Below are 23342 nucleotides of genomic sequence, written 5' to 3'. Positions count from 1 at the left end.
AAGAGGTTATTTATGCCAAACACTGATGGGTGGGTGGATTTTGATCTGTCTCTTTTTTTTCTTCAGTAGAGGTGCAATCAGCAACTTGATCACTTCGGTGTAATATACTGTTTAAGCATTCATGGCAGTTTCTTTTATATAGACTTCCTTTGTACTAAAATGTCTTCATTACATTTGCAATGACTATCAACTTGTAAATTCGTTCTAATCTTTTTAGAAAAAAGTTGCAGTACAAATTATAAGTAACAGAGTAGACTATTGCCCTAGACATTTTCCTTTACTTTCAAATCAACATTTCTTTTGCTTTTGAAATACATTTTGTCTAGGATCAAATTACTTCAATCTTGACCACTTATAAATTTCTTTTGCCCCCTGTGATATAAAGGATTTGTTGGTCTGTATCCAGAGACTACATTAAGGAAAAAGAAAAATTCCAAAGAAATTCAATCATGACTACATATAAACAACCAAAAATAAATTTTAAAGGATGCTTCCAAAGAAATACACAATACAAGTAATGTAGTTTGTGTCCTTTTAATAAACACACTTGCATAGTTATATTACAACTTTGTAAAAATAAAAACAGATTACCTCATGCCAAGCGTGCCCAGCATTAAAATGTTAATACGTTTGATTCTATAGTTTTTAAGACACACAAAATAAAAATTTAAGGCAAAAAACAGCACTTTGCAACAATTTAATAATTTATTACATTACAGTAGCATCACAGCAGCATCCCACAATGCCACTCTAGGCAGAAGTCTCTCAGAATTTCCATTATAGATTCTATTTACAAGAATTTGTAACTTGGTAAAATTCATTCTAAGAAAAATTTGGCAAATAAAGCTTTGACTGGAATTGGCATTTCTTTCTCTACTTTTCCTTCCTCCACTTTCTTTACTTTAAACTATCAGTATTCATACTGTATTTTAGAACACTAAAATAGCAGTTATACTGTTTTAATAGCTCTATTATTTTAAAATGACACTTTAAGACAAAGTTTTTGGGGAAACTCTACAATGAGTAAGACTGATTTAAATTTTCTAAAAAATCAGGTTTGGTTTTAGAACTGATTTTTTTACTGCTGGAAAACCCATCAAATTTGATCACATACTTAAAAATGATTATCACATACTACAATTTTTAAATAAACTTTACCTCCTACAGAGTTCAGATTTATTCAGTGGTGTTCCCACTTTAAAATTGTTTCCTTCTAACACTGCTTTCTAAGTAAATTGAAAGCTGCCTCATACTGCATGAGGAAGAAAGCAAGTATGTGGCAGAATATGAGGTATCGCAAAGGATTGCATGCACTTTTAAGAAGGTCAGGTTATTATATGTCATCCTATTTCCTTTATTTTTAGCTTTCTCTCAAATATATGACAAAATACCTACACAAGGAGAGGTATTTCAGTAAATACAGTAAATATGTCTCCCAGACTGACATTTAGCTTAAATATGTCATTATGCGATTTAGTCCATAGGTACCTTTGAATACAGTTTTTTCAAATTGACTACAGATGCTAAGCTCTACCTGAATGTCATTCTTAAAAAACTTCATCAGTGTAAAAGTGAATGATCTGCACTATACAATACCTTTGAAATAATTTATTAATATATTAGGTAAGTCCATATGCAAAAAATAATTATACAGAAATGTTATACTAAATCATGTGGCTAATTATCAGTGGTGATTTCTAATCTCAGGGTTTATAATGGACTTAAAGTAACTGTTCTTAATCTGAACCCAACTAAAGGATGCAAATGCAGAAAGCTCGTAACATTAAAAGGCAAGACCAAGTAATCTGTACAATTTGAAGGATTGGTTGAATTCACAAGGACACAGCCTTTGTACTATCCCTTTTATTGACTGCAGGTGAATCTATTATTCCACCTGTAAAGTGATATTATTGCTTTCTATTAATGTCATATTTTTTAAAAGTATCATGATGATGCCAAATACTAAAAATCGAGCTGGTCTGATAATTACAAATCCCTACCCCAGGGAGCACACCTACATATCACCATACATCCCAATAATGTGAATATTTTGGAACACAGCATTTGAACTTTGTGAAGTTGTAACTAAACTGTTGATTCTTTCTCAAGTGTTGTAAAGTTATGATTTAGGCAATGTATAACTGAAATCATTCATTTATAATGTATAGGCACATCAACATAAATATTGCACAATATATGTTTTTAACTTAAACTCAAAGATATAAAAACATATTTCACTCTTAAAGAACTCTGTGAGGAAATAAGACTGTGACTGTATGTACACGTTTCCTGATAATACTTTGACATTCATAAACAGTAGATTGCACTGCAGTTTGTAAACATTATAAATTGCATAAGCTTCTCATTGATTTTCAAAAATAGTTTAATACTGTCCACTAAAATGCCTTTTTGTTTTAGCTATGTACTCTCACATTTATTAGTTTTTAATAATGTTTAGCATCATTAAAGTGTTTCCATTCAAGAAAAAATAAAATCCTGTGCCAAAGTAGCCAATGTGGTTAAACAGAGATTAGCCAGAGAATTCTGGATGGTAAAGTCAATCTTCTAGCCTCAAAGCACTCTATGGACATTGAGGAACGCCAGCACACACACCTGTCCTTCACCGAATTCATTCCTGACGAGGCAGATGGAGCCTGTGTGCCTGCTTCAGGGGCATTTAAACTCTTCAAAGATTCCTTATGATCTCTACTAAATATATTAAGAAGAATGTCAACCAGTGTCTTTTTGTGACCTGAGACATGTGGTCACCTAGTTAAAATAGGTAACATGAATTTTTGACTTTAAAATGTATCGTAGATATAAATACTCAGTCTAAGCTAGGGAAAGTTTCATATCTGATGGTCAGTGACGGGAGCCTTTCATTCCCCCAAAATAATACATTTTAGCTCATTAATGAAAAAGTAACAACTAACTGCTGCAGGACATGATGCAGCATCTTCATGTCCACAGCACATAAAAATCTAAGGTCACTACCACAGCACTGTGCTCATTCCTGGGCAACTTAACCGATGAAACATATCCCATTCTGCACATACTGATGGACAGGCCACTGTCCTCTTCTGAGATAAGAAAAGCTCCCCAAAAATGTTATTGCTTCTACCCCCAAATACACAGAAAACACATAAAAGGTTGTTTCCAGTTCTTGGCCTTTAAATTTAACAAATTGAATTTAACAAATTGAATAATGGCATATTAGAAAGTAACAAATTAAACACTGCATATCTGGGGACAAATCACACATTGAACCAATTAAAAGCTCACTGTAATTAGGATTCGATCAAACATAAGAGCAAAACATAAGCAAATTTAATCTGAATTCTGTAATCAATATACAAGTTGCGATAACATTAGAGAGAAAAGCATGGCAGCTCATTCCAAACCAGCGAGAACAGTTTGTGCAAATAGTGGGTCTTTGTGTGTTTGAATTCCCACCATGTCGGGGAAAACTCAATGTGCATGCTAATGACCTACAATTACCAAATTAAAAAAGGAGAAAAATGCTAAAGGGTGCCAGAGTGAACAGCAGGGAAAGCCACACAAAGACCCACTATCCTTTCATTTGTTACAAATAAATGTTAACTGTAAGTTAGAAACACAAAGAAATAATCACAAGTGGCTCTAACATTCGAACCGAAGTTAACGGATTGTGTAGGAGATATTTGATCAGGGCTGCCTGCCCTGCCTCCACGCTAGAGTCAAACTTGGATAGTGGGTCTCTGGGGTGCTTTCACACTGGAAGACAACATTGGGTCCTATAAAAAGAAAAATGAGGAATAAAATGAACATAAAGCAAATTAAGGGGTGAGAAAAAATTTGACTAATAACATGCAACATCAACTAGTAACAAATTTGAATTATTACTATTCTCAACCTTTAAAAAATACAGTCATGCGCCGCTTAACAATGGGGATCCTTCCTGAGAAATGCAACATCAGGCGATTTCCTCATTGTGCAAACATCACAAAGTGCACTTACACAGAGATGGTACAGCCTACTATCTAGGCTATATGGTGTACCACAGTCACATACAAGGTCTGTCTTTGACAGAAATGACGTTATGCGGCGCACTGACTATATACTAATTACATAAGGAAATGAAAATAATACTTCTAAGGGCACAAGAAATGCAAATGGTAATCTAAAATTTAACCAGTTTTTACTGACTCATACACGCCTGGCTGTCCTTCCTTTAAAACAGCTTTTATTTGTTCTTTATATTCCTTAGAGAGGCTTAATTGGAAAAAGTGTTCCACCACAGAAAAAAAAGATCAACAACAACGAAACCTTTGGACAACCATCACTTTACATCATAGACACTATAAAAACCAAATGTATGAACATATGGAATGCCTTCAGGGATCACTAGCCACAGCTCTTCCAGACCCAGCAGGTCTGAAAGTCTCTTGCTCTCTCTGATTCAGGAAAGGTGCCTCAGGCATTCCTAATTGATCACATCAACTGGCAAGCACCCAAAACTGCCAAACCATCCACAGAGCTTAAAATGGTCATTCACTTAGGTAACCCAGGTTGTTATATTTTAGTTTACCACTTCTCCTGAAACCCTGAGATATATTTGGGGATGTTCAAACCATAAAGAACTGGACTCCTCCCACCTCCAAATTGGGAAATTTAGTTGTGTTATCTAAAGGAAAGTCTTCTTCCGGGTGAGGACCATCTTTACAAGCTCCAAAGTAAAAATAATGCATGAATATTTCAAAATTACAGTATAAAAGAAATTCGCAATACTTGCACTGAATCGTAAGCATATCTCAGCTTTGACTTGGTTACCATTTATATCCTCTCAAAAACTAAATTACAATGAAAGGTTAAATTTATTAGATAATTTCTCAAGAATGATAAAATTATAAATCATGAGTATTTTGTAAAAAAAAAAAATCCAAAAGATGGAGGACAGTGACATCCATTTTATAAAGGTAAAAGTATGTCCAAGTACTGTCTGTTCTCTAATTTACTATTAATTCATGTTTACTGTCAAATATAAGAAAGGCTAGATAACTACCAAGGGATAATTTGATGTAATACCAAAGATCACACTTAGAGATCTGGACCCTTGTTCTAAAAACAGTGAAATAGACCTTGATTCATGTACCTCTTGTGGCATGAGGTATCATGTAAATAATCATCTAAGGAGAGTTTTGAAAACAGTCAATTTAAATAGCTTTCAAATTTTATTCTTAACTGGATGATGTGTAAATATGTGGGAAATAAATGCAAGGGTGGCAAATTTAATAGCACATACACTAAAAGGGTAATTTTTAATAGGTAAGTAGGATACTTACTATCTACTCTTTATTAAGTTGAAAAAGATCACTGCCCACTGCAATGATGGTGGTAAAGGGAAATTGCAGTATAGACTGCTGTCGTACCAAAGAATCCATAAAAGAATGATATGTTTTTCAGATGAAATCTAATAGCAAGGTCTGAAGCTAGGAAACAAATATTTAAAATAAAGCAATATAACTTCTAAATTGTGGAAATTTTCCTTTGGCAATTTCTTACTTTAAACATTCATATACATTTGCTAAGAATGCCGAGTTTAACATATGACCCAGAACAGTAATAAATGCAGTGCTGCGGATGAAAGCTTTTGCACTAGTTGAGAGGCAAATAGTTTGATTTACTCACACTGTTGACTTGGATCTGAGTCTGTCGTCATCTTAACATAGTTTGAAGGGAAGAGACCAGTCACCCCATTGATTTCTCCCTGCCACCAGTCAGGATCATCTTTGTTCAAAACATTGATAAGTTGTCCCTTGGAGAAGTTTAGCTCATCTTCATTATTCGCTGCATAGTCATACATAGCAATCACCTGACACACTACCAGAAAAAGAAAAACAAGATAACAAATTAATTATTCCTATAGGCTCACCTGTCAAAATTCCCCTAGGCTATAAGGTACTCTAACATTAAAGGTTAAATCTGCCTAAAATTGCCCTTTGGTTGCTCTCTTCCACCCTCCTTTGGCCATTCTGTTTTAAAAACACTATCATTTTCAAACTACAGTTAAAAATCTAAGTGAACTGCTTCTTCACTTTAAGTCTGATGGTACAGTAATTCCACTTTGAGAAATTTTAAGAAGTGAAGAGGTTCAAGTATTCATTTAACACCTGGCTGTTTCTACACAGAACTTTTTAGAAAGAAAGTTCTCTAGAAAGGACAAATTTTTAATATTTTTCAGAGTTAGCTATTCTGAGAAGTTGCGAGTTTTAACAAAAATTCTCAATGATGAAACACAAGTTAACTCATTCCATACCAGGATGAAAGGCAGGTGTAGTTCTTTCACTACTTGGACCCAAAAGTTTAACATGGCTGGCAGGAAACCATCCTTTCTGTCTCTTTTTGCCTCTGGCCTGTAAAATTAGCAAAAGGAGTATGAAAGATGAGATTAAAACAAATTACTGAGACAAGAACAAAACATACAAAAAAATCCTGTGTAGTAAAGAATTTAACCTTGCTCAAAGAAAGGTCTGGTTTTTGTCTTTGGCTCCTGGGAGGTAATCTTTAAACCTCTGGAATGTCATGACTGATGAGTGTCTGAGTTTACCTGGGGCCTTGACCATGCCAGATAGTCTTAACAATGTGATTTATGGTGGGTGGGTGCTCTGGGTCACGTAGTATGAACTCAACCTCTGGAGAGACTGAGTTCAGCCATACAGGCAGCCAACCATGTCTATGTGATAGAGCCCCCATAACACTCTGGACAGCAAGGCTCAAGTGAGCTCCTTTGGTTGGCAGTACTCTGTGGGTATTGTCGGAAGGAGAAGTTAGTGCTGATCAGGACTCCACTGGGAGAGAACAACTGGAAGCTCTGTGTTTGGAACCCTCCTGATCCTGCCCCATACATCTTTTCCCTTGGCTAATTTTAATCTACATCCTTTTGCTGTAATAAACTGTAACCATGAGTATAATACAGTAGTCCCCCTTAATCCATGGTTTTGTTTTCCACAGTTTGTTACCCACAGTAAAATGTGGTCTGAAAATATTAAGTAATAAATTCCAGAAATAAACAATTCTTCAGATTTGAGTTGCATGCTGTTCTGAGTAACGTGACGAAATCTCACACTATCCCTCTCTGTACACCCAGGACGTAAATCATCCCTTTGTCCAGTGTATCCATATTGTATGCAATACCTGCCTGTCAGTCAGTAGTTATCTAGGTTATCATATCCACTGTCATGGCATCGCAGAGTTTGTGTTCAAGTAACCCTTATTTTATTTTATAATGGCCCAAAAGCACAAGAGTAGTGATGCAGGCAATTAGGATATGCCAAAGAGAAGCTAGAAAGTTCTTCCTTTAAGTGAAAAGTACAATACAATAAAATATTTTGACAGATCACATTCACATAACTTTTATTGCAATATATACTGTTATACTTTTTCTATTTTACTATCGGTTTTTATTAATCTCTTAATATGTCTAATTCATAAATTAACCACTATCATAGGTATATATGTAAAAGAAAGAACATGGTATATAGAGGATTCAGTACTATCTGTGGTTTCAGGCATCCACTGGGGACTACTGTAGCTTTCAGTAGGTCCTGTGAGTTCTAGCAAATTATTGAACTTCAGAGTGGTCCAGAGACCTTCAAACTTAAAACTGGTGTCAAAAGTAAGGGTGGTCTTGGGAAGCCCTGAATTTTGCATTGGCCTTCCAGGTCAATATCAAACAACTGGAAGACTCAACATGCAGCTCAATGTGCAGCTAAAAACACTATTTGTGGAAGTCTATTTGGAGATCTTTCAGGCTCAGAATTATCTGCATATTTTCACACAATATTTATAAACTAAAAACACTTTTCTAGAGTTCTTGTAATAAGTTCAAGTCAGCACTTAAAATAGCACAGCCCACAGTAAACACCTCTTGGAACTTCGTTAATCAGGAGACCACAAATAAAATTTGTGGATAGCCATGTTTCCCACTTAGTTGGGTCAATCTTCAAAGCAAATCAGAAGGTGGGATTTCAGGGGGTTATTCAAAAAGGTACTGAATTTTGAACATCCACTATTCTTTAGAAATTGTAAGACTAATTTGCAAGAATGAAGCTATGTTTATCCTCATCACAATCATATATTAATCTTACATAAAAATACAACTACTGTACCTCTCATCATCTTTTAATCCTACAATGCTCTTTAATTTTAACAATGAAATTTTAGTAGAGAGAGAAAAAAAAAAAACACTCTGTATCAAAACATATGCAATAACTGTCTCTGCTAACATTGCAGGGACAAAAAACAGGCTCATTTATGCAGGCACTTCCTTTCTTTGCACTGATGTTTCAAAAACATAAGATCATGAGGGGGAAGTCCAATGGGTAGTGTTTTCTCAGGGCACAACCTAGACCAGGGGTCCTCAAACTTTTTAAACAGGGGGCCAGTTCACTGTCCCTCAGACAGTTGGAGGGCCGGACTATAGTTTAAAAAAAAAAACTATGAACAAATTCCTATGCACACTGCACATATCTTATTTTGAAGTAAAAAAACAAAACGGGAACAAATACAATATTTGTATTTGCATGTGGCCCGCGGGCCATAGTTTGAGGACCCCTGGCCTGGACCATGCTTTTTCTCCCAGAGGCTATGCTGTAAGCCTGGGGTTATCCCAGGTAAAGATGATGCTATGCTTTCTTTTAAGAAGGTGACCTGTGGTTTATTAAAGCAGGTATAACTGGAAAACAATTATGTCTTTAGAGAAAAATATTCTTCATATATTCTTACTTAAAATATCAATTCAACTATGCTAAAAATAAACAGTGAAAAGACTAGAGAGAATCATTATACACTAACATGTTCATGTAGATCACCTCTAAGTGGTGATCTAAAATTTTTATTAGTCTTGATTTTAATGAGCATGCACTAGTTTTATAATAAAAACCGATACATGTTATTTGAAGATTATTACCTGTAACTCTCCTTGCCACCACCCACTTGCATTTTTCTTTAATATTAGTATTAACTGCCCTGGTGCGAGGCTAAGCTGTTCTGAACCAGAAGCCACGTATGCTGAAGTTACTTGAGCAATCTCTGGAAAAAAAAAAAAAAAAAGAAACTATGAATTCCAGGCTATGAAGCACTTCAGTAATTTTTTCATTTCATCACTATACATACCAGGTTTCTTGTTTGATGCTCCAGATTTGCTAGCACTCCCAAAACTCTGTAAGGAGAAGACATACTGTTTTATCATTTTCCAAAAATCCAGATGTAAAAGTACAAAGGTTATTAGGAATTAGAGATGTCTAATTCCCTGGTTTCTTTAAATCAAGAGCAAAATGACAATTAACCTTACATTAACCAAAAAAGTTAAGAATCTAACACTTGTGGGGAGTTCTGGTCTGCTAACAGACCATTATAGAGACAAGTGACTCATGTGTATCCCGACAACAGGAATAGCTCATTTCTGAATTCCTCCTGAATATTAAATGTGGCTACACAGGCCAAATATGCCCCATTTATGTTAGCACCACATACAGTCTATGTGTCCTGGATACGTTAAGGCAGTGGTCGGCAAACTGCGGCTTGTGAGCCACATGCGGCTCTTTGACCCCTTGAGTGTGGCTCTTCCACAAAATACCGACTTCTGTACATGGGCCATGAAGTTTCAATCGCACTGTACATGCACACCCACACGTGATATTTTGTGGAAGAGCCACACTCAAGGGGCCAAAGAGCCGCATGTGGCTCATGAGCCACAGTTTGCCGACCACTGCATTAAGGCATATGTGAGTTCTGCTCCTGCTGCATAGGAGCAAAAATAAAATATTTTTATTTTTAATTTTTTTTGCTATGTTCCCCCCGAACCTGACCTAAGAACAAAAGATCCTTACTCCAGCAACTATCACCTGTTTGACTTTACAGGATAAGTTGGGCCAACCACATTTCCTCTTTTTAGGAATCTGAATAAGAAGTGAAAGAGTTTAAATTTTTTTCTGTTAGTGGATGCAGCTGCAGTAACAGTACTGAAGCAGAGTGGATGTGAGAATCTAGCTGTCTTCAATTAAGCCAGACATTAAAGAGGTTTTTAAAAACAAAACAATGCCACTCTTTTCACTAAAATTTTTTTGGGAAATATATAGTTTTTTTCCATAAAAAGCACGTTATTTATGTTACTATGCAATGAGTTTAACTTTTCTATGTTAAAATAAATTAAAAAATATATATATTTTAAAAAATATTTTTATTGATTTCAGAGAGGAAGGGAGAGGGATAGAGAGATAGAAACATTATTGATGACAGAGAATCATTGATTGGCTGCCTCCTGCACGCCCCCTACTAGGGGGGATTGAGCCCACAACCCCAGCATGTGCCCCTGGCCGGAATCGAACCTGGGACTCTTTAGTCCAGCGGTTGCCAACCAGGGGTCCGCGGGCCACTGGTGGTCTGTGAGGTCCAAATGGTTGGCGACCACTGCTTTAGTCCGCAGGCGGACGCTCTATACACTGAGCCAAACCAGCTAGGGCAAAAATATTTTTAAAATTTCAGTTTTATGGAAAGTATTATTAGATATTAGCCCAAATATTAAAACAACAACAAACACAAACAAACAAAAACCTCTTTAAGAATGTAAAAAGTTCCCAAAACAAAAAAATTTAAGAACTGCTGCAGTATACGATATTACTAGTGGGATAAAAAGAAATAGGAACTCAATATAGGCTGAGTCACATTAATGTCAGAATCTTAAAGATTTACAAACTCCTTCAAGATGGTTCCTTATAAACCCTCCCTGATTATGGGAGTTGTCATGAAGCCCAGTCATACCTATGTCTCTTGTTCTTAGAATTTCATCAAATCCTGCCTCCCTTCTCTCTCTAACAGGATCCCTATAATAAACTCTATTTTACTGGAACTACCTTGAGTGGTTTTCTAGTAACCAAAGCAGCCTGACCAAAACCATATTCACGAGTCTCTGTTTTAAGTATAAATCTTGATAAACAAAATGGAATGAACTCTACCTCTTGATCTTTTGGTTTGACATAATTTGATGGAAAAATTCCAGTTCTATCTCCAATACTGCCTGTCCACCATTCTCCATCTTTCTGAGTCACCAGTATTTCTTCACCTTCTGAGAATGTCAAATCTCCAGGTTCTACACTTGAATACGGATAAAGTGCAATATACTCTGTAGGAAACAAAGCAAAAAGGAACAAATTTTGGTTGAAAAATTGCAGAAGTTAAAAAATTGTGTTAATTTCTAAGATCCTGAATAAATTTACTGTAAAAGATCTTACGACTTAAGGAAACAATATAAAGAGATATTAAGACAGAAAAAAGAATGAAGCAATTATTTAGTAATTTATTAGAAAAAGATTTGACTTCACATAAAGCTTTATTGTGGGGTTTCTTTTTTTTAATTGTATCATCATCATTACCATCATTATCATCATATCACAGAGAATAACCCCAAAACTACGAAGAGATATCAGTATCTCCACTTTATAGAGTCAAAATATGAAAAAAAATTTTAACCTCTTACAGAAAATATATTCTAATCTGTTGCTTTCTCTTTAATTATCTTATATACACACCTGTAGAAATGCCCAATATTCAGCCGACATCAGTATTAGAGGCCAAATTCCATCACAAGGACTCAGCTCTTAGCCCAGTGTGTGGCATGGAGCAGAAGCTCAATAAATATTTCGTAATGAATGACTTTGAGTGAAATGTCTAACTTTTAATACTGGCTTTGTTTTTGGTTCCTATGATTGCAAATTTAGGAGAAGCAGTCAATGACCAGGTTTTAGAGATCTTTCTTTCTTTAGGGTTTTAATTTGTCAACATGGGATTTGATCTATACATCATCAACTGGAGATGACCAGAAACACCACCTACAATAAGTATGTCAAACTCAAAGGCTCACACGGGCCAAATAAACAAGGTTTAAGTTAATGTGGGCCACAAAAAAACAAAAGCTTCAATTTTCATAGAAACGTAAGCTTATTTCGATAGAGACATGCTGAACACAAAGGGCTGAAATAAATGAGTCATCGTTAAAATAGAACATTTTAATAAAAATTAGTATTTTTTCTTGAGCATTTACTTAATAGACACTGAATAACTGCACAAATTAATAAGTGTAATGCAAATAAAGCTATTTTTGTTCTCCAAAAGTGAAATTTTTCCTGTTGCGCACACCAAACAAGTCAGTACAAGACTAATGACGTGGCAATCGGTTGCTAAAATATTCGCTGCTAGTATTAGTGGAAAGAAATGGTGTGCCTGTGCATAAGGCATGTAAGGGAAGTGAATGCAACACAATTATAGTAATCAGTCATTAGCGAATGTTGTAGTTCATTATTAATAACTAGAGGCCCAATGCACGAAATTCGTGCAAGATTAGGCCTTTCTTCCCCTGGCTGCCGGCACCGGCTTCCCTCTGGCACCCGAGACCCTGGCTTCCCTCACAGCCCTGGCTTCACCTGAAAGGTCATCCAGTCTAATTAGCATATTACGCTTTTATTATTATAGCTTATGTATAACAGGATATTTTAAAAATTAAGTTACAAAATTTTTATTAAAACGTTTCTTACATACTGTTATACTGGCTGGGCTGCAAAAATATTCGTTGTGGGCCACGAGTTTGACATGCTTGATCTAGAACCTATTTATTATTCACATTCCCAGTATTAGCCAATTTAGCTGACTTAACAAAATAAAAATGATTATAATACTTGGATCTGCTGCAACAAGCCAGGTCCTTTTTCTTTTTTTTAAAAAAAAAATTTTTTTTTTTTTAAATATATTTTATTGAAATTTTACAGAGAGGAAGGGAGAGAGATAGTTAGAAACATCAATGAGAGAGAAACATCGATCAGCTGCCTCCTGCACATCTCCTACTGGGGATGTGCCTGCAACCCAGGTACATCATGCCCTTGACCGGAATCGAACCTGGGACCTTTCAGTCCGCAAGCCGACGCTCTATCCACTGAGCCAAACCGGTTTCAGCGGTCCTTTTTCAAATTGCTCCTCACTACCTTGCTAGGCTCATTTCACAACACTCATTCCACAGTAAATGTGGGGTTCCAGCCTCGCTGGTGACCTGAAACTCCCTTTCACAATGATGCCTTGGCTCATGACATTCCTTCTGTCCACAAGATCTTCTTCCTCTGTCACTGTGCAAGGCCTACTCATTGTTTAATAGGATGCCACCTCTGTGGATTCACAGGGCCCACTCAAAACAGTGTTTTGTTCACTCATTAGAGAATTTATTACAAGTGTATGCCTATTTTCCCCATTCTTCTGTGAGCTTGGAGGCTGTGTTTTATTCATCCTTGTATATTTCAGGCTGTAGCACAGAATCTCTAATTAGAGGAGATACTGACAAATTTGTTTAATTTACCATTAAACTGATTTTCTTGAGCAACATAAACATAAATTGTACTTCAGCTATTCAACTAATTTTATAATGAACATATACAATTCACTTATAAACCTACAGGGTGGGGCAAAAAGTAGGTTTACAGTTGTTTGCATGGAAAATAATACAATAATTAATAAATAATAATACAAAAATAAACCCTGTTTCATGTACTCACAACTGTAAGCCTACTTTTGCCCCACCCTGTATTGTAACTATTCATGGGAAAAAAAATGTCTGCAAAGACAGTAGACAATCTTTATTTAATTTTTCAGCATAATAACAAGATCAAAATAATTTATTAGTCAAACAATTCTAAGGGCTATAATTTGTAATATTTATAATAAAGTGTATTTTGATTTCAAATTCTACTTAATAATTTATATGGTACACTGTAATTAAAATGCAATTCGTAAATAAACTAAATATACTAAAATTTCTTTACATCCTAAACATCAATAATGTGGATATATAATTGCAGGAAAACAAAAACTTTTGTGCTATCTCATTGCTATACTTTTTATTTATGATCTTATTTATCGAGGCAGTGTATGGTGAAATTTTATAGTAATGATTTTTTAAAAGTGTCAAGTATATTCAGTCATATGTTCTATATATCCTCAATATTCATGTGAAATAGGCAAGGGGCTGGTTTTCCTAACCTCACTTCAACAACGAAGACAGAGAAGTATGGAGAAAGACAACTGTGGGAAGTTAGTTGGTAATCTGACTCCCATCTAATATACAAATTGTCAAAAGCTCACCTTCTCCAACTGTATAGGCTGCGGAGGTAGGTTTCTTATTTACAGCTGCATACAGAGCTTCTGGCCTGCCAAATAAACACATAAACAGATAAAACAAAGAAACAAAAAGGGACATCAATAATCAAAAAACAAGAAAGGTATTCGATGAATACAGCAGGTGTTAGCAGCACATTTTTTTAGGGCTTTTTAAAGTTAATTATTACCTCAGTACACAGGCTACAAATATTCTCATACACAAAATCCTAGAGTAAGAACTGCCAAATATCAAACTTCTAAATTTTTAAATATATCAAAGTAATTTCAACATGATTTATCAACAGTTTTTCAAATGTGCTATTATTTTGCATTTCTAAAGGGACTTAAAATTGACATAAGTGCCCAGCTGGCATGGCTCAGTGGTTGAGTGTCGACCTATGAACTAGGAGGTCAGGGTTTGATTCTGGTCAAGGGCACATGCCTGGTTGTGGGCTCAATCCCCAGTTGGGGGCATGCAGGAGGCAGCCGATGAATGATTCCCTCTCATCATTTACGTTTCTCTCTCTCTCTCCCTCTCCCTTGCTCTCTGAAATCAATTAAAAAAAAAAAAAGACATGAGTGCATTAACAAATGGGCAGTTATTGGTAAATTACATATGGAGTATGAATCAGTATAGGGAAAAACAAGGGTAATACATAAATCTTACTATTTGTTCAGAGCACACAAGATTAAAATATATATATTACTGAACATCAGACAATAAAAAAACAATGTCTTTTAAGCACTGCTTGGCCAGTATGCTCAGTGGTTGAGTGACGACCTCTGAACCAGGAGGCTGACTCATCGTGAGAACACTCAGAAATGCTTACTCTTCCCGTCTGACTTCACTCCCAGGGATGATTTTGACATAAGATTTTGGAAACCATCCTCTTCCTCCATGTACTTCCCCAAACCACCAATTTTCTTGCTGCTCCAAGACAGTAATAACATCATGTTTTGAGAAGTTCAAGTGGTTATCTTTCTTTGCAGTCCAGGAACAAAGGGCCTGTGCTTTTAGGTTTTCTACAACCTGTCCCTGTGAATACAAAACCACAAAATTAGAAACAAAACATTAATAATCAGGATATACTTCCTGTTCAAACAGCAGATGAGTTTGGTATGGTGCTGACATAACTAACTAGAGGCCTGGTGCATGAACTCATGTACGGGTGGGGTCCAGCTGGCCCATGCCGGTCAGGGGGAGGGGACGTGGTAGGTTGGCCAGCCAGCCCTGCCCCCAATAGCGATGAGGGGACGTGGTAGGTTGGCCAGCCAGCCCTGCCCCCAATAGCGATGAGGGGGGTCAATCGGGGGTGGGGCTGGCCGGGGTGAGGGGACACAGCTGGCTGGGGGGAGGGGCCATGGGAGTTTGGCTGGCCAGCCCCATCCCTGTTCGGGGTGGGGGCTGATCGGGGCCCTGATCGGGCCAGTTGGCTGGCCACAGTGCATGTCATAGCGACCGGTAGTTCTGGTCGTTCCACCTGCTTGGCTTTTATATATATATAGATAGATGGTGACTTAAGACAACCTTAATCTACTGACTTAAAATTGTGTATGACAGACAACCATCTGAGTAGCCTTCTGGTAAGTTAGACTGAATGCCTACCAGGCAAGGACAAATCTTGGCATTAAGTACCACTGGTACAGAAAGTGAGCACTGGCTACTCTGTAGCTAATAGAACAAATGCAAAGGGAAAAGTTACTGCAAGCCTGTCTCTCCTCCAGTGTCCAATGTCTCCTCCGGCAGTGGACTCAGGTGACTCCTCAGAGCAGGAGTGGTTTTGTTTGGCTGGCAAGGCTAATCTCTTTACCTCTGCTCTAATCTTGTACACCCTCCAATTTTCTCAAAATAGTGTTACACTGTCAAGTCCCTCTCCTGAATCGTCTATCTCTTCCATCTCTCTACTTTTCTACCTACTTGTTCTTCCAAATTTCTTAAAGAAAGAACAGTCTTAAACTTGCGTTCCAATTTCACCCCTTAGTCCATTCTAATTTAGGTTTTGCACCCATTACACTTCTTCTTGAGGTCATAGATAACAAAAAGCCAAAAGCTTCTTCCAAACATTATTTTCTCTGATTTCTGAACGGTGCTGACATAATTAAAACCTTTGCAGTTCCTCATAATTAAAACCTTTAGTTATTTATTTATATGTCTGTCTCATTAGATTATGACTTTTTAATGGCAAGGATTTTTTTCCATTAAATTTCTAGCACATAATAAAATGCCTGGAACCTACAGTCACACAATAAACATTTTTTTGAGTGAAGGTGAAATCTCTAGGACTCTATTCTGATGAAGTCTGCAATTTTTAAAAATAATGTTAATTAACAATGCTTGCAATAGTTACATCTAAGTTAGAGGCTAAATATACGTAACACAGTTCCCACACAAATGACTTAAAAGACAAAAAAACAAAAAAAACCCAAGTCCAAATCTCTTCTTAAAATAACTAAAAATTATGAACACTATAATCTGATTTGTAAAAATGGTATTTTGAGGTTAGAAGTCTTAGCTGCTAATAGCTTGATACCATGAGAATGAATTGTTGAAAAATCTCTAAGTAATAATAATTTCTTCATATCACATGTGAATAATAAGAACAAAACTAAGTGCTACAAACTCTGGTTAAACTAGTAAATGATGCCTTTGTACAAAAAATCTTCATTCTATTTTATATGAATCAGGAGCAATGCCAAAAATAAAGCAAAAAATATTAAAGATCCATACCTGTCCATGAATAGGGGACACAGATCCAGGGGACACAGTGCGAGTAAAAGCTGACTTTTTCTGCCATGATGTATTAACAGTTAGGTTTGAAAAAGATACATTTTGATAATCAGTCACTGATGCTGGCTGATTTGAAGAAAGTGATCTGTAAATATAAAACTTTTATAAGTATACTTAATTGTTTAGAATCTAATAAAGCACTACCAATGTATCAATTTGTAATATAACATACTAGAGGCCCGGTGCACGAAATTTGTGCAGGGGGCGGGGGGGGGTCCCTCAGCCCAGCCTGCACCCTCTCCAATCTGGGACATCCCTCTCACAATCCAGGACTGCTGGCTCCCAACCGCTTGCCTGCCTGCCTGCCTGATTGCCCCTAACTGATTCTGTCTGCCAGCCTGATCATGAGGGGTAGGCAAACTTTTTGACTCGAGGGCCACAATGGGTTCTTAAACTGGACTGGAGGGCCGGAACAAAAGCATGGATGGAGTGTTTGTGTGAACTAATATAAATTCAAAGTAAACATCATTACATAAAAGGGTACGGTCTTTTTTTTTTTAGTTTTATTCATTTCAAACGGGCCGTAGTTTGCCCACGGCTGCCCTAACCACTCCCCTGCCAGCCTGATCGATGCCTAACTGCTCCCCTGCCAGCCTGATCACCCCCAACTGCCCTCCCCTGTCGGTATGGTCATCCCCAACTGCCCTCCCCTGCAGGCCCAGTCCCCCTCAACTGCCCTCCCCTGCAGGCCCAGTCCCCTACAACTGCCCTCCCCTGCCGGCCATCTTGTGGTGGACATCTTGTGACCACATGGGGGCGGCCATCTTGTGCGAGGGTGTGATGGTCAATTTGCATATTACCTCTTTATTATATAGGATATAGGATAATGTTTAAACACAATTTGTGGAAAAAAGAATTCATGAACAAACTAATGACTTATGTTTAAATTACCAAGTTTCAGTATTAACATTAGAACAGGAGGTACTCTTGAAGAGTCTAGCACTGATGATAAAACAATTAAGTCACAGGCTGACATAAATACATATTGGGCATTCACTCATTTGCAGAGCTATATAAACTCCACTGTTAGCTGAAAACTTACTCAGAGCCCTAGCTGGTTTGGCTCAGTGGATAGAGTGTCTGCCTATGGGCTGAAGGGTCCCGGGTTCGATCCCAGTCAAGGGCACATGCCTGGGTTGAGGGCTTGAGCCCAAGTAAGGGGCATGCATGAGGCAGCCGATCAATGATTCTGTCATCATTGATGTTTCTCTATCTCCCCCTCTCCCTTCCTTTCTGAAATCAATAAAAATATGTTTAAAAACAAAACAAAACAAAAAAAACTTACTCAGAAGTTGAGGTAGCAGATAAAGATACTGTGGGAGGAAGTATGGCCTTTTTAGGAGACACAGATTTTTCACTTGATGGCATTTTTTCTACATAGTTGCATGGAAACCATCCAAACTTTCCTTGGAAACTACCATAAAGCCAACCAGGTTCTCCTGTGGTTTTTTCATCAACCTGTGGAAATGAAAAGAAGGGTTAACAGTGGTTAGAAAGCCACACTTTTACAGTGGAAAGGGATGCAGACTTTGAACACAACCACTGTGACACTGCTTCAGTCAAGCTGATAGCCGAGATGTCTACTAAGTGGCTAAGGGGTGGGCAGTGTATGCAGCACAGATATGCTGGACACTGATGATTCACATCCCACCCGAGACGGAACACGATGTCATCATGCTGCTCAGAATGGCATGCTATTTAAAACTTATGAATTGTTTTATTTCTGGAATTTTCTATTTAATATTTTCAGACTGTGATTGACCAAGGGTAACTGAAATCACAGAAAGTGAAACTGCAGATAAAAAAGATATTACATTGTATTCAGTTCATGAGATAAAAAGACTTTGTTCCTACCTGTATTATATCCCCAGAATTAAAACTCATCTCATCATGGCTCCTTGCTTCAAAGTGATATAAAGCTCTATAATTCACCAATTCACTAGCTGGCTCACCTAAAGAGAAGACAATTGTCATTATTTGCTACTTTCATGTATACATTTTGCTATGACTCAATAAAGAACACGTAAAAGAAAAAAGAGAAAACTGAGAATCAAACTGTATGATGAAAATCCATTTGTATAGTCTTGTTAGGATTTAAATATCTTGAATAGTCTTAGAATCACTATAAAAGCAAACAAGGATGTTCATCTTAAGTAAAGTTGGAGGCAGTAAAACAGGGGTCCTCAAACTACGGCCCGGGGCCACATGCAGCCCGCCGAAAACATTTATCCGGCCCGCCGGGTGTTTTTGCCGCCGCTGTGTGCATAGGAATTTGTTCATAGTTTTTTTAAAACTATAGTCCGGCCCTCCAACGGTCTGAGGGACAGTGAACTGGCCCCCTGTTTAAAAAGTTTGAGGACCCCTGCAGTAAAACAACGAGATAACTTGCAGGTGTACCATGCGCAGGGATCTAAGGGAGTGTTGGTGGCTGAGCCATGCAAAGTGGAAGCAGCAAGTGGCTTATTAGTTTGATCTGTGATGTCAGAATATAATAAGGAAAAAGAGCACAAAAAGGGAGGTCACAGATGAGAAGATTAGCAAGTAACCAGGGTTGACTAAAGGAAGATCTATATATTTACAGTATGGTTCTAAAAGAAAAACCACAGAAGGGCTCACAAATACACTAGACTTGATAAAATTAAGATATTTTACTTTGGTCATTTGTAGAATAAATGTTTTAGCTTATAAAACTTTCAACACATTGTATTATCAAGGATTTAATGATCTATACATTCAAAAGAGATATAATAATAAAAAATATTTTAGGAATGTTATATAAAAAACAAAGTAATGTTCTAAAAAATTTTAATGTGCAAAGACTTAAAATTTTATTGTTTCATTAAAATAAACAGTTTAGGCCTAGCTGATTTGGCTCAGTGGATAGAGCGTTGGCCTGCGGACTGAAGAGTCCCAGGTTTGATTCCGGCCAAGGGCACATACCTGGGTTGCTGGTTCAATCCCCAGTAGAGGACCTGCTGGAGGCAGCAAATCAATGATTCTCATCATTGATGTTTCTCTCTCTCTCTCTCCCCTTCTCCCTTTCTCTCTGAAATCAATAAAGAAATAAAAAAAATATATAAACAGTTTAGTTACACTAGCTGAAAAAAATATTTGAAACTGTTTACTTAGATTATGAAAACCACATCATGGTCTGTTTATAGTGATGACTTACCTTTTTTCCTCAATGTTGTTTTAAGATTTCTACACTCAGTCTTTTTTTTCTTTAATATATTTTTTAATTGATTTCAGAGCGAAAGGGAGAGGGAGAGATAGAAACATCAATGATGACAGAGAATCACTTATTGGCTACCTCTTGTAACCACCTTCTGGGGATCAATCCCGAAACCCAGGCATGTGCCCTGATCAGGAATCGAACTGCAACCTCCAGGTTCATGGGTCGACGCTTAACCAACTGAGACATACCTGCTGGGCTACCCTCAGTTTGTTTAAATAAGTCTACACAGTTCTCATCCAAGTTTAATTTAGAAAAGAACTTTTTTTCTGATTCTAAGATAATTATCTGTTTTAATTTTCTTTTTGCCTTTCATCAGAATCTTTCTTTTTTCTTTTGTTGCTCTGTCTCAGGAAAATCAAATCTTATTTTTATCCGCATCCTTACATCGTTTCTCCTCAGTTTTCTTTTCCTCTTCTTGAACTTTTTCTTGGGTCTTTTCTTCCTGGAGCCGCTTTTGTTTTTCTTCTTCCTCCTTTCTAAGATTTTCTCTCCATAAGTTTTCTTTTCCTTGCTTTGCTTTCCTTCACATAAAAGAGAAAGAGATTGCACAATGTCCTAACTTTTTAAAAACAAAATAAAAATAAAATAGATCGTGCTCTTGACAAACTGAAGAAATATTACATCTATTTAGATGTAAGATAATATATACTTAAGTATCTATATCTATAAAAGCCTAAGCGACCATTACGACTGAAACGACCGGTCGACCAGCCACTATGATGTGCACTGACCACCAGGGGGCAGACGTTCAACACAGGAGCTGCCCCCTGGTGGTCAGTGAGCTCCCACAGCCAACCTCCCGCAGTCCCTCCCCCCATCCTGCAGGCCCCGGTCGGCCTGGCCCCGATCGGGACTAGGCAAGGCGCCCTGATAGGCCCTGATTGCCGGCCAGGACTAGGGACCCCACCCGTGCATGAATTTCTTGCACTGGGCCTCTAGTACTCTTATACGGTAATTATATATTTGTTATAGCAAAGAGATATGAGTAGCTATATCTATGCTATATCTATTTTTTTTTTGTCAGATGGGCAAAAAATATTTTTTGGTGTGCTGCAGAATTTTAGTATTTAGTTTATATGTGTCATGAGATGAAAAGCTGAAAATCACTGCTCTAAGTGAAGGGTTCTATGTTTCAGATACCACACTGTCCTACTTTTCTTTGCTATAAATGGAAGCAACTGATAAATCTCAGTGGTACAAAGGGAACTGCACAACATGAAATTCTACACTCAGTCTTATCACTCTACAAAACTAAGTATTTTTTTTTTTTCATCTTTCAGGTCTGATTCCAAAGCCCATATTTTTCACTAATGAAACATAAAATTGGTTACTTTAAATTCAGTTCCTAAAAGAAGAACTGAATTTCTAAAATTTAGAATTTAACTAGTATCTTAGGACAATCCTTTTATTTATCCTTTATTCCCCTTCAATTTTTGTAGTCAAACTAAAGGTATAGGTAACAAAATTAGAATTCTTAGATTAATATCTTCTTAAATAATAAAAGGTTAATATGCAAATCAACTGAACGGTGGAACGACTGGTCACTATGATGTGCACTGACCACCAGGGAGCAGACGCTCAACGCAGGAGCCGGGCTCACGGGCTCATGGCTCGCCACAGTGGCAGTGGCAGGAGCCTTTCCCGCCTCTGCGGCAGCACTAAGGATGTCTGGGGAGCGGGCCTAAGCCATCAGCTGGACATCCCCTGAGGGCTCCTGGACTGTGAGAGGGCGCAGGCCAGGCTGAGGAACGTGCCTCCCCCCCCCCAACCCACCTCCCGCTCCAGTGCCTGAATCTCATGCTCTTGGCCTCTAGTAGTATAATAACTTTATCAGCTATATTACCTTACAGCCTCATCTTCTTGTTTCTTTTTTTGTATTAGCTCTGACCTCTTTCTTTCTATTTCCTTTAACTTGTTATGTTTGATCTTATGAAGCTGTTCAAGAGCTAACTGCTGTGTATTGTAGCTTTTTCTCAGTTCCTAAGGAGAAAAGAAAATAAGTCAATTAGGCCACTGATTTAAATATTTTTTTATATAGTGAGTCATTTTCATTAAAAGACAAAAATCTTAAAGCAAGATAAACTAAAGTAAAAATATTAACAGTTTAAAAACATCTAAATGATTAAAAACATAACTGAATACAATATATATTTAAGCCATGTAGCCACTGAGGACAAATACCTGTTAAAAATCATTCTACTTTTGTACTAATTCATTTCTAAGGAACACAGAATCTGATTTGGTAATTCATTTTTAATATAAAAGCAATGCATTAAAACTTCTTAAGACAATGTGCTTGTTATAACATCTTAAGAGGAATTTCATTCAGTCAATTTTTTACATAGTAGTCTAATCGAGTATATCTAGTACATAGCTTATTTAAGTTTTTACTCAAAATCCAAAGGACTACCGTTCCTGATCTCCAAATTAGTTATCCTACTGTCACCTGTATAAATTAAAATCTCACCTTGCTTTTACTCCAGAACCTTGGGAGCACAGGTTAAGAAGAACCTAACCCACTAAAGATTCTACTGACAGGTCTTTCCCTCTAAGGAAAAGTACCTCCCAATCATTATCCAAAATCAACAGTGGTGACTTTACAACACACTAAAGATATTTTGAAGATTCATGATAGTCCCTTTCCTAATAAGAACAACAAAGTATGTGGACAGCACATATATGTGCTCTCACTGAATCCTCATAAGACTCTGCAAAGAAGGAAGAGCTGATATTGTCAGCTTACTTTTATAGAAAAAGAAAGCAAAGTTTGGAGATTAAATGACAAATAGTTACACAACTAGCAAATGACATGGATGAGACCAGAACTAATTTCTTTAGATTCCTAGGCCAGTACTTTTCTCATTGTTCCTCACTGCTAAAGATACAATATTGTGTGAATTTCCTTAATGGAATAATGGCCTGTCAAATGTCTCATCTTTTGGCTTTGCTATATGTCTTTGTGTGATTTGAGCAAAGGAGTAAAAATTATCACTGATCTTCTATATGTCTATTACAGAATCCAATAAAACAATTTCTTAAGATACTTTATTTATTTATTTATTTATTTATTTATTTATTTATTTATTTATTTATTTATTTACTAGAGGCCTGGTGCACGGATTCGTGCACTGGTGGGGTGGGCCC

General features: G+C 37.0%; 1 protein-coding gene across 6 annotated transcripts in view; it reads right to left on the bottom strand.

Moving 5' to 3' along the window:
* The window catches only part of ITSN2 (intersectin 2), a 102317-nt gene that overhangs the window by 28892 nt on the left and 50083 nt on the right, over positions 1 to 23342 (bottom strand). For 5 of the 6 annotated variants that reach the window (XM_036335198.1, XM_036335202.1, XM_036335201.1 and 2 more), the window contains 12 exons: positions 22042 to 22178; positions 20583 to 20719; positions 18818 to 18915; positions 18249 to 18421; positions 16904 to 17048; positions 15006 to 15211; positions 14161 to 14225; positions 10995 to 11161; positions 9154 to 9199; positions 8948 to 9069; positions 6296 to 6392; positions 5668 to 5859 (listed from right to left, as the gene is read on the bottom strand). In XM_036335198.1, coding sequence (XP_036191091.1) covers positions 5668 to 5859; positions 6296 to 6392; positions 8948 to 9069; positions 9154 to 9199; positions 10995 to 11161; positions 14161 to 14225; positions 15006 to 15211; positions 16904 to 17048; positions 18249 to 18421; positions 18818 to 18915; positions 20583 to 20719; positions 22042 to 22178 — 1585 coding nt within the window. Of the gene's footprint in view, positions 1 to 518; positions 3774 to 5667; positions 5860 to 6295; positions 6393 to 8947; positions 9070 to 9153; positions 9200 to 10994; positions 11162 to 14160; positions 14226 to 15005; positions 15212 to 16903; positions 17049 to 18248; positions 18422 to 18817; positions 18916 to 20582; positions 20720 to 22041; positions 22179 to 23342 lie in introns of those variants that run through there. The other variant, XM_036335204.1, reaches the window with a different exon arrangement.

Source organism: Myotis myotis, unplaced genomic scaffold (genome assembly GCF_014108235.1).
Source record: "Myotis myotis isolate mMyoMyo1 unplaced genomic scaffold, mMyoMyo1.p scaffold_m19_p_14, whole genome shotgun sequence".
Taxonomy (NCBI): Eukaryota; Metazoa; Chordata; class Mammalia; order Chiroptera; family Vespertilionidae; genus Myotis; species Myotis myotis.
The sequence above is the reverse complement of the archived record's forward strand: the minus strand, read 5'-3'. Positions and strand labels throughout refer to the sequence as shown.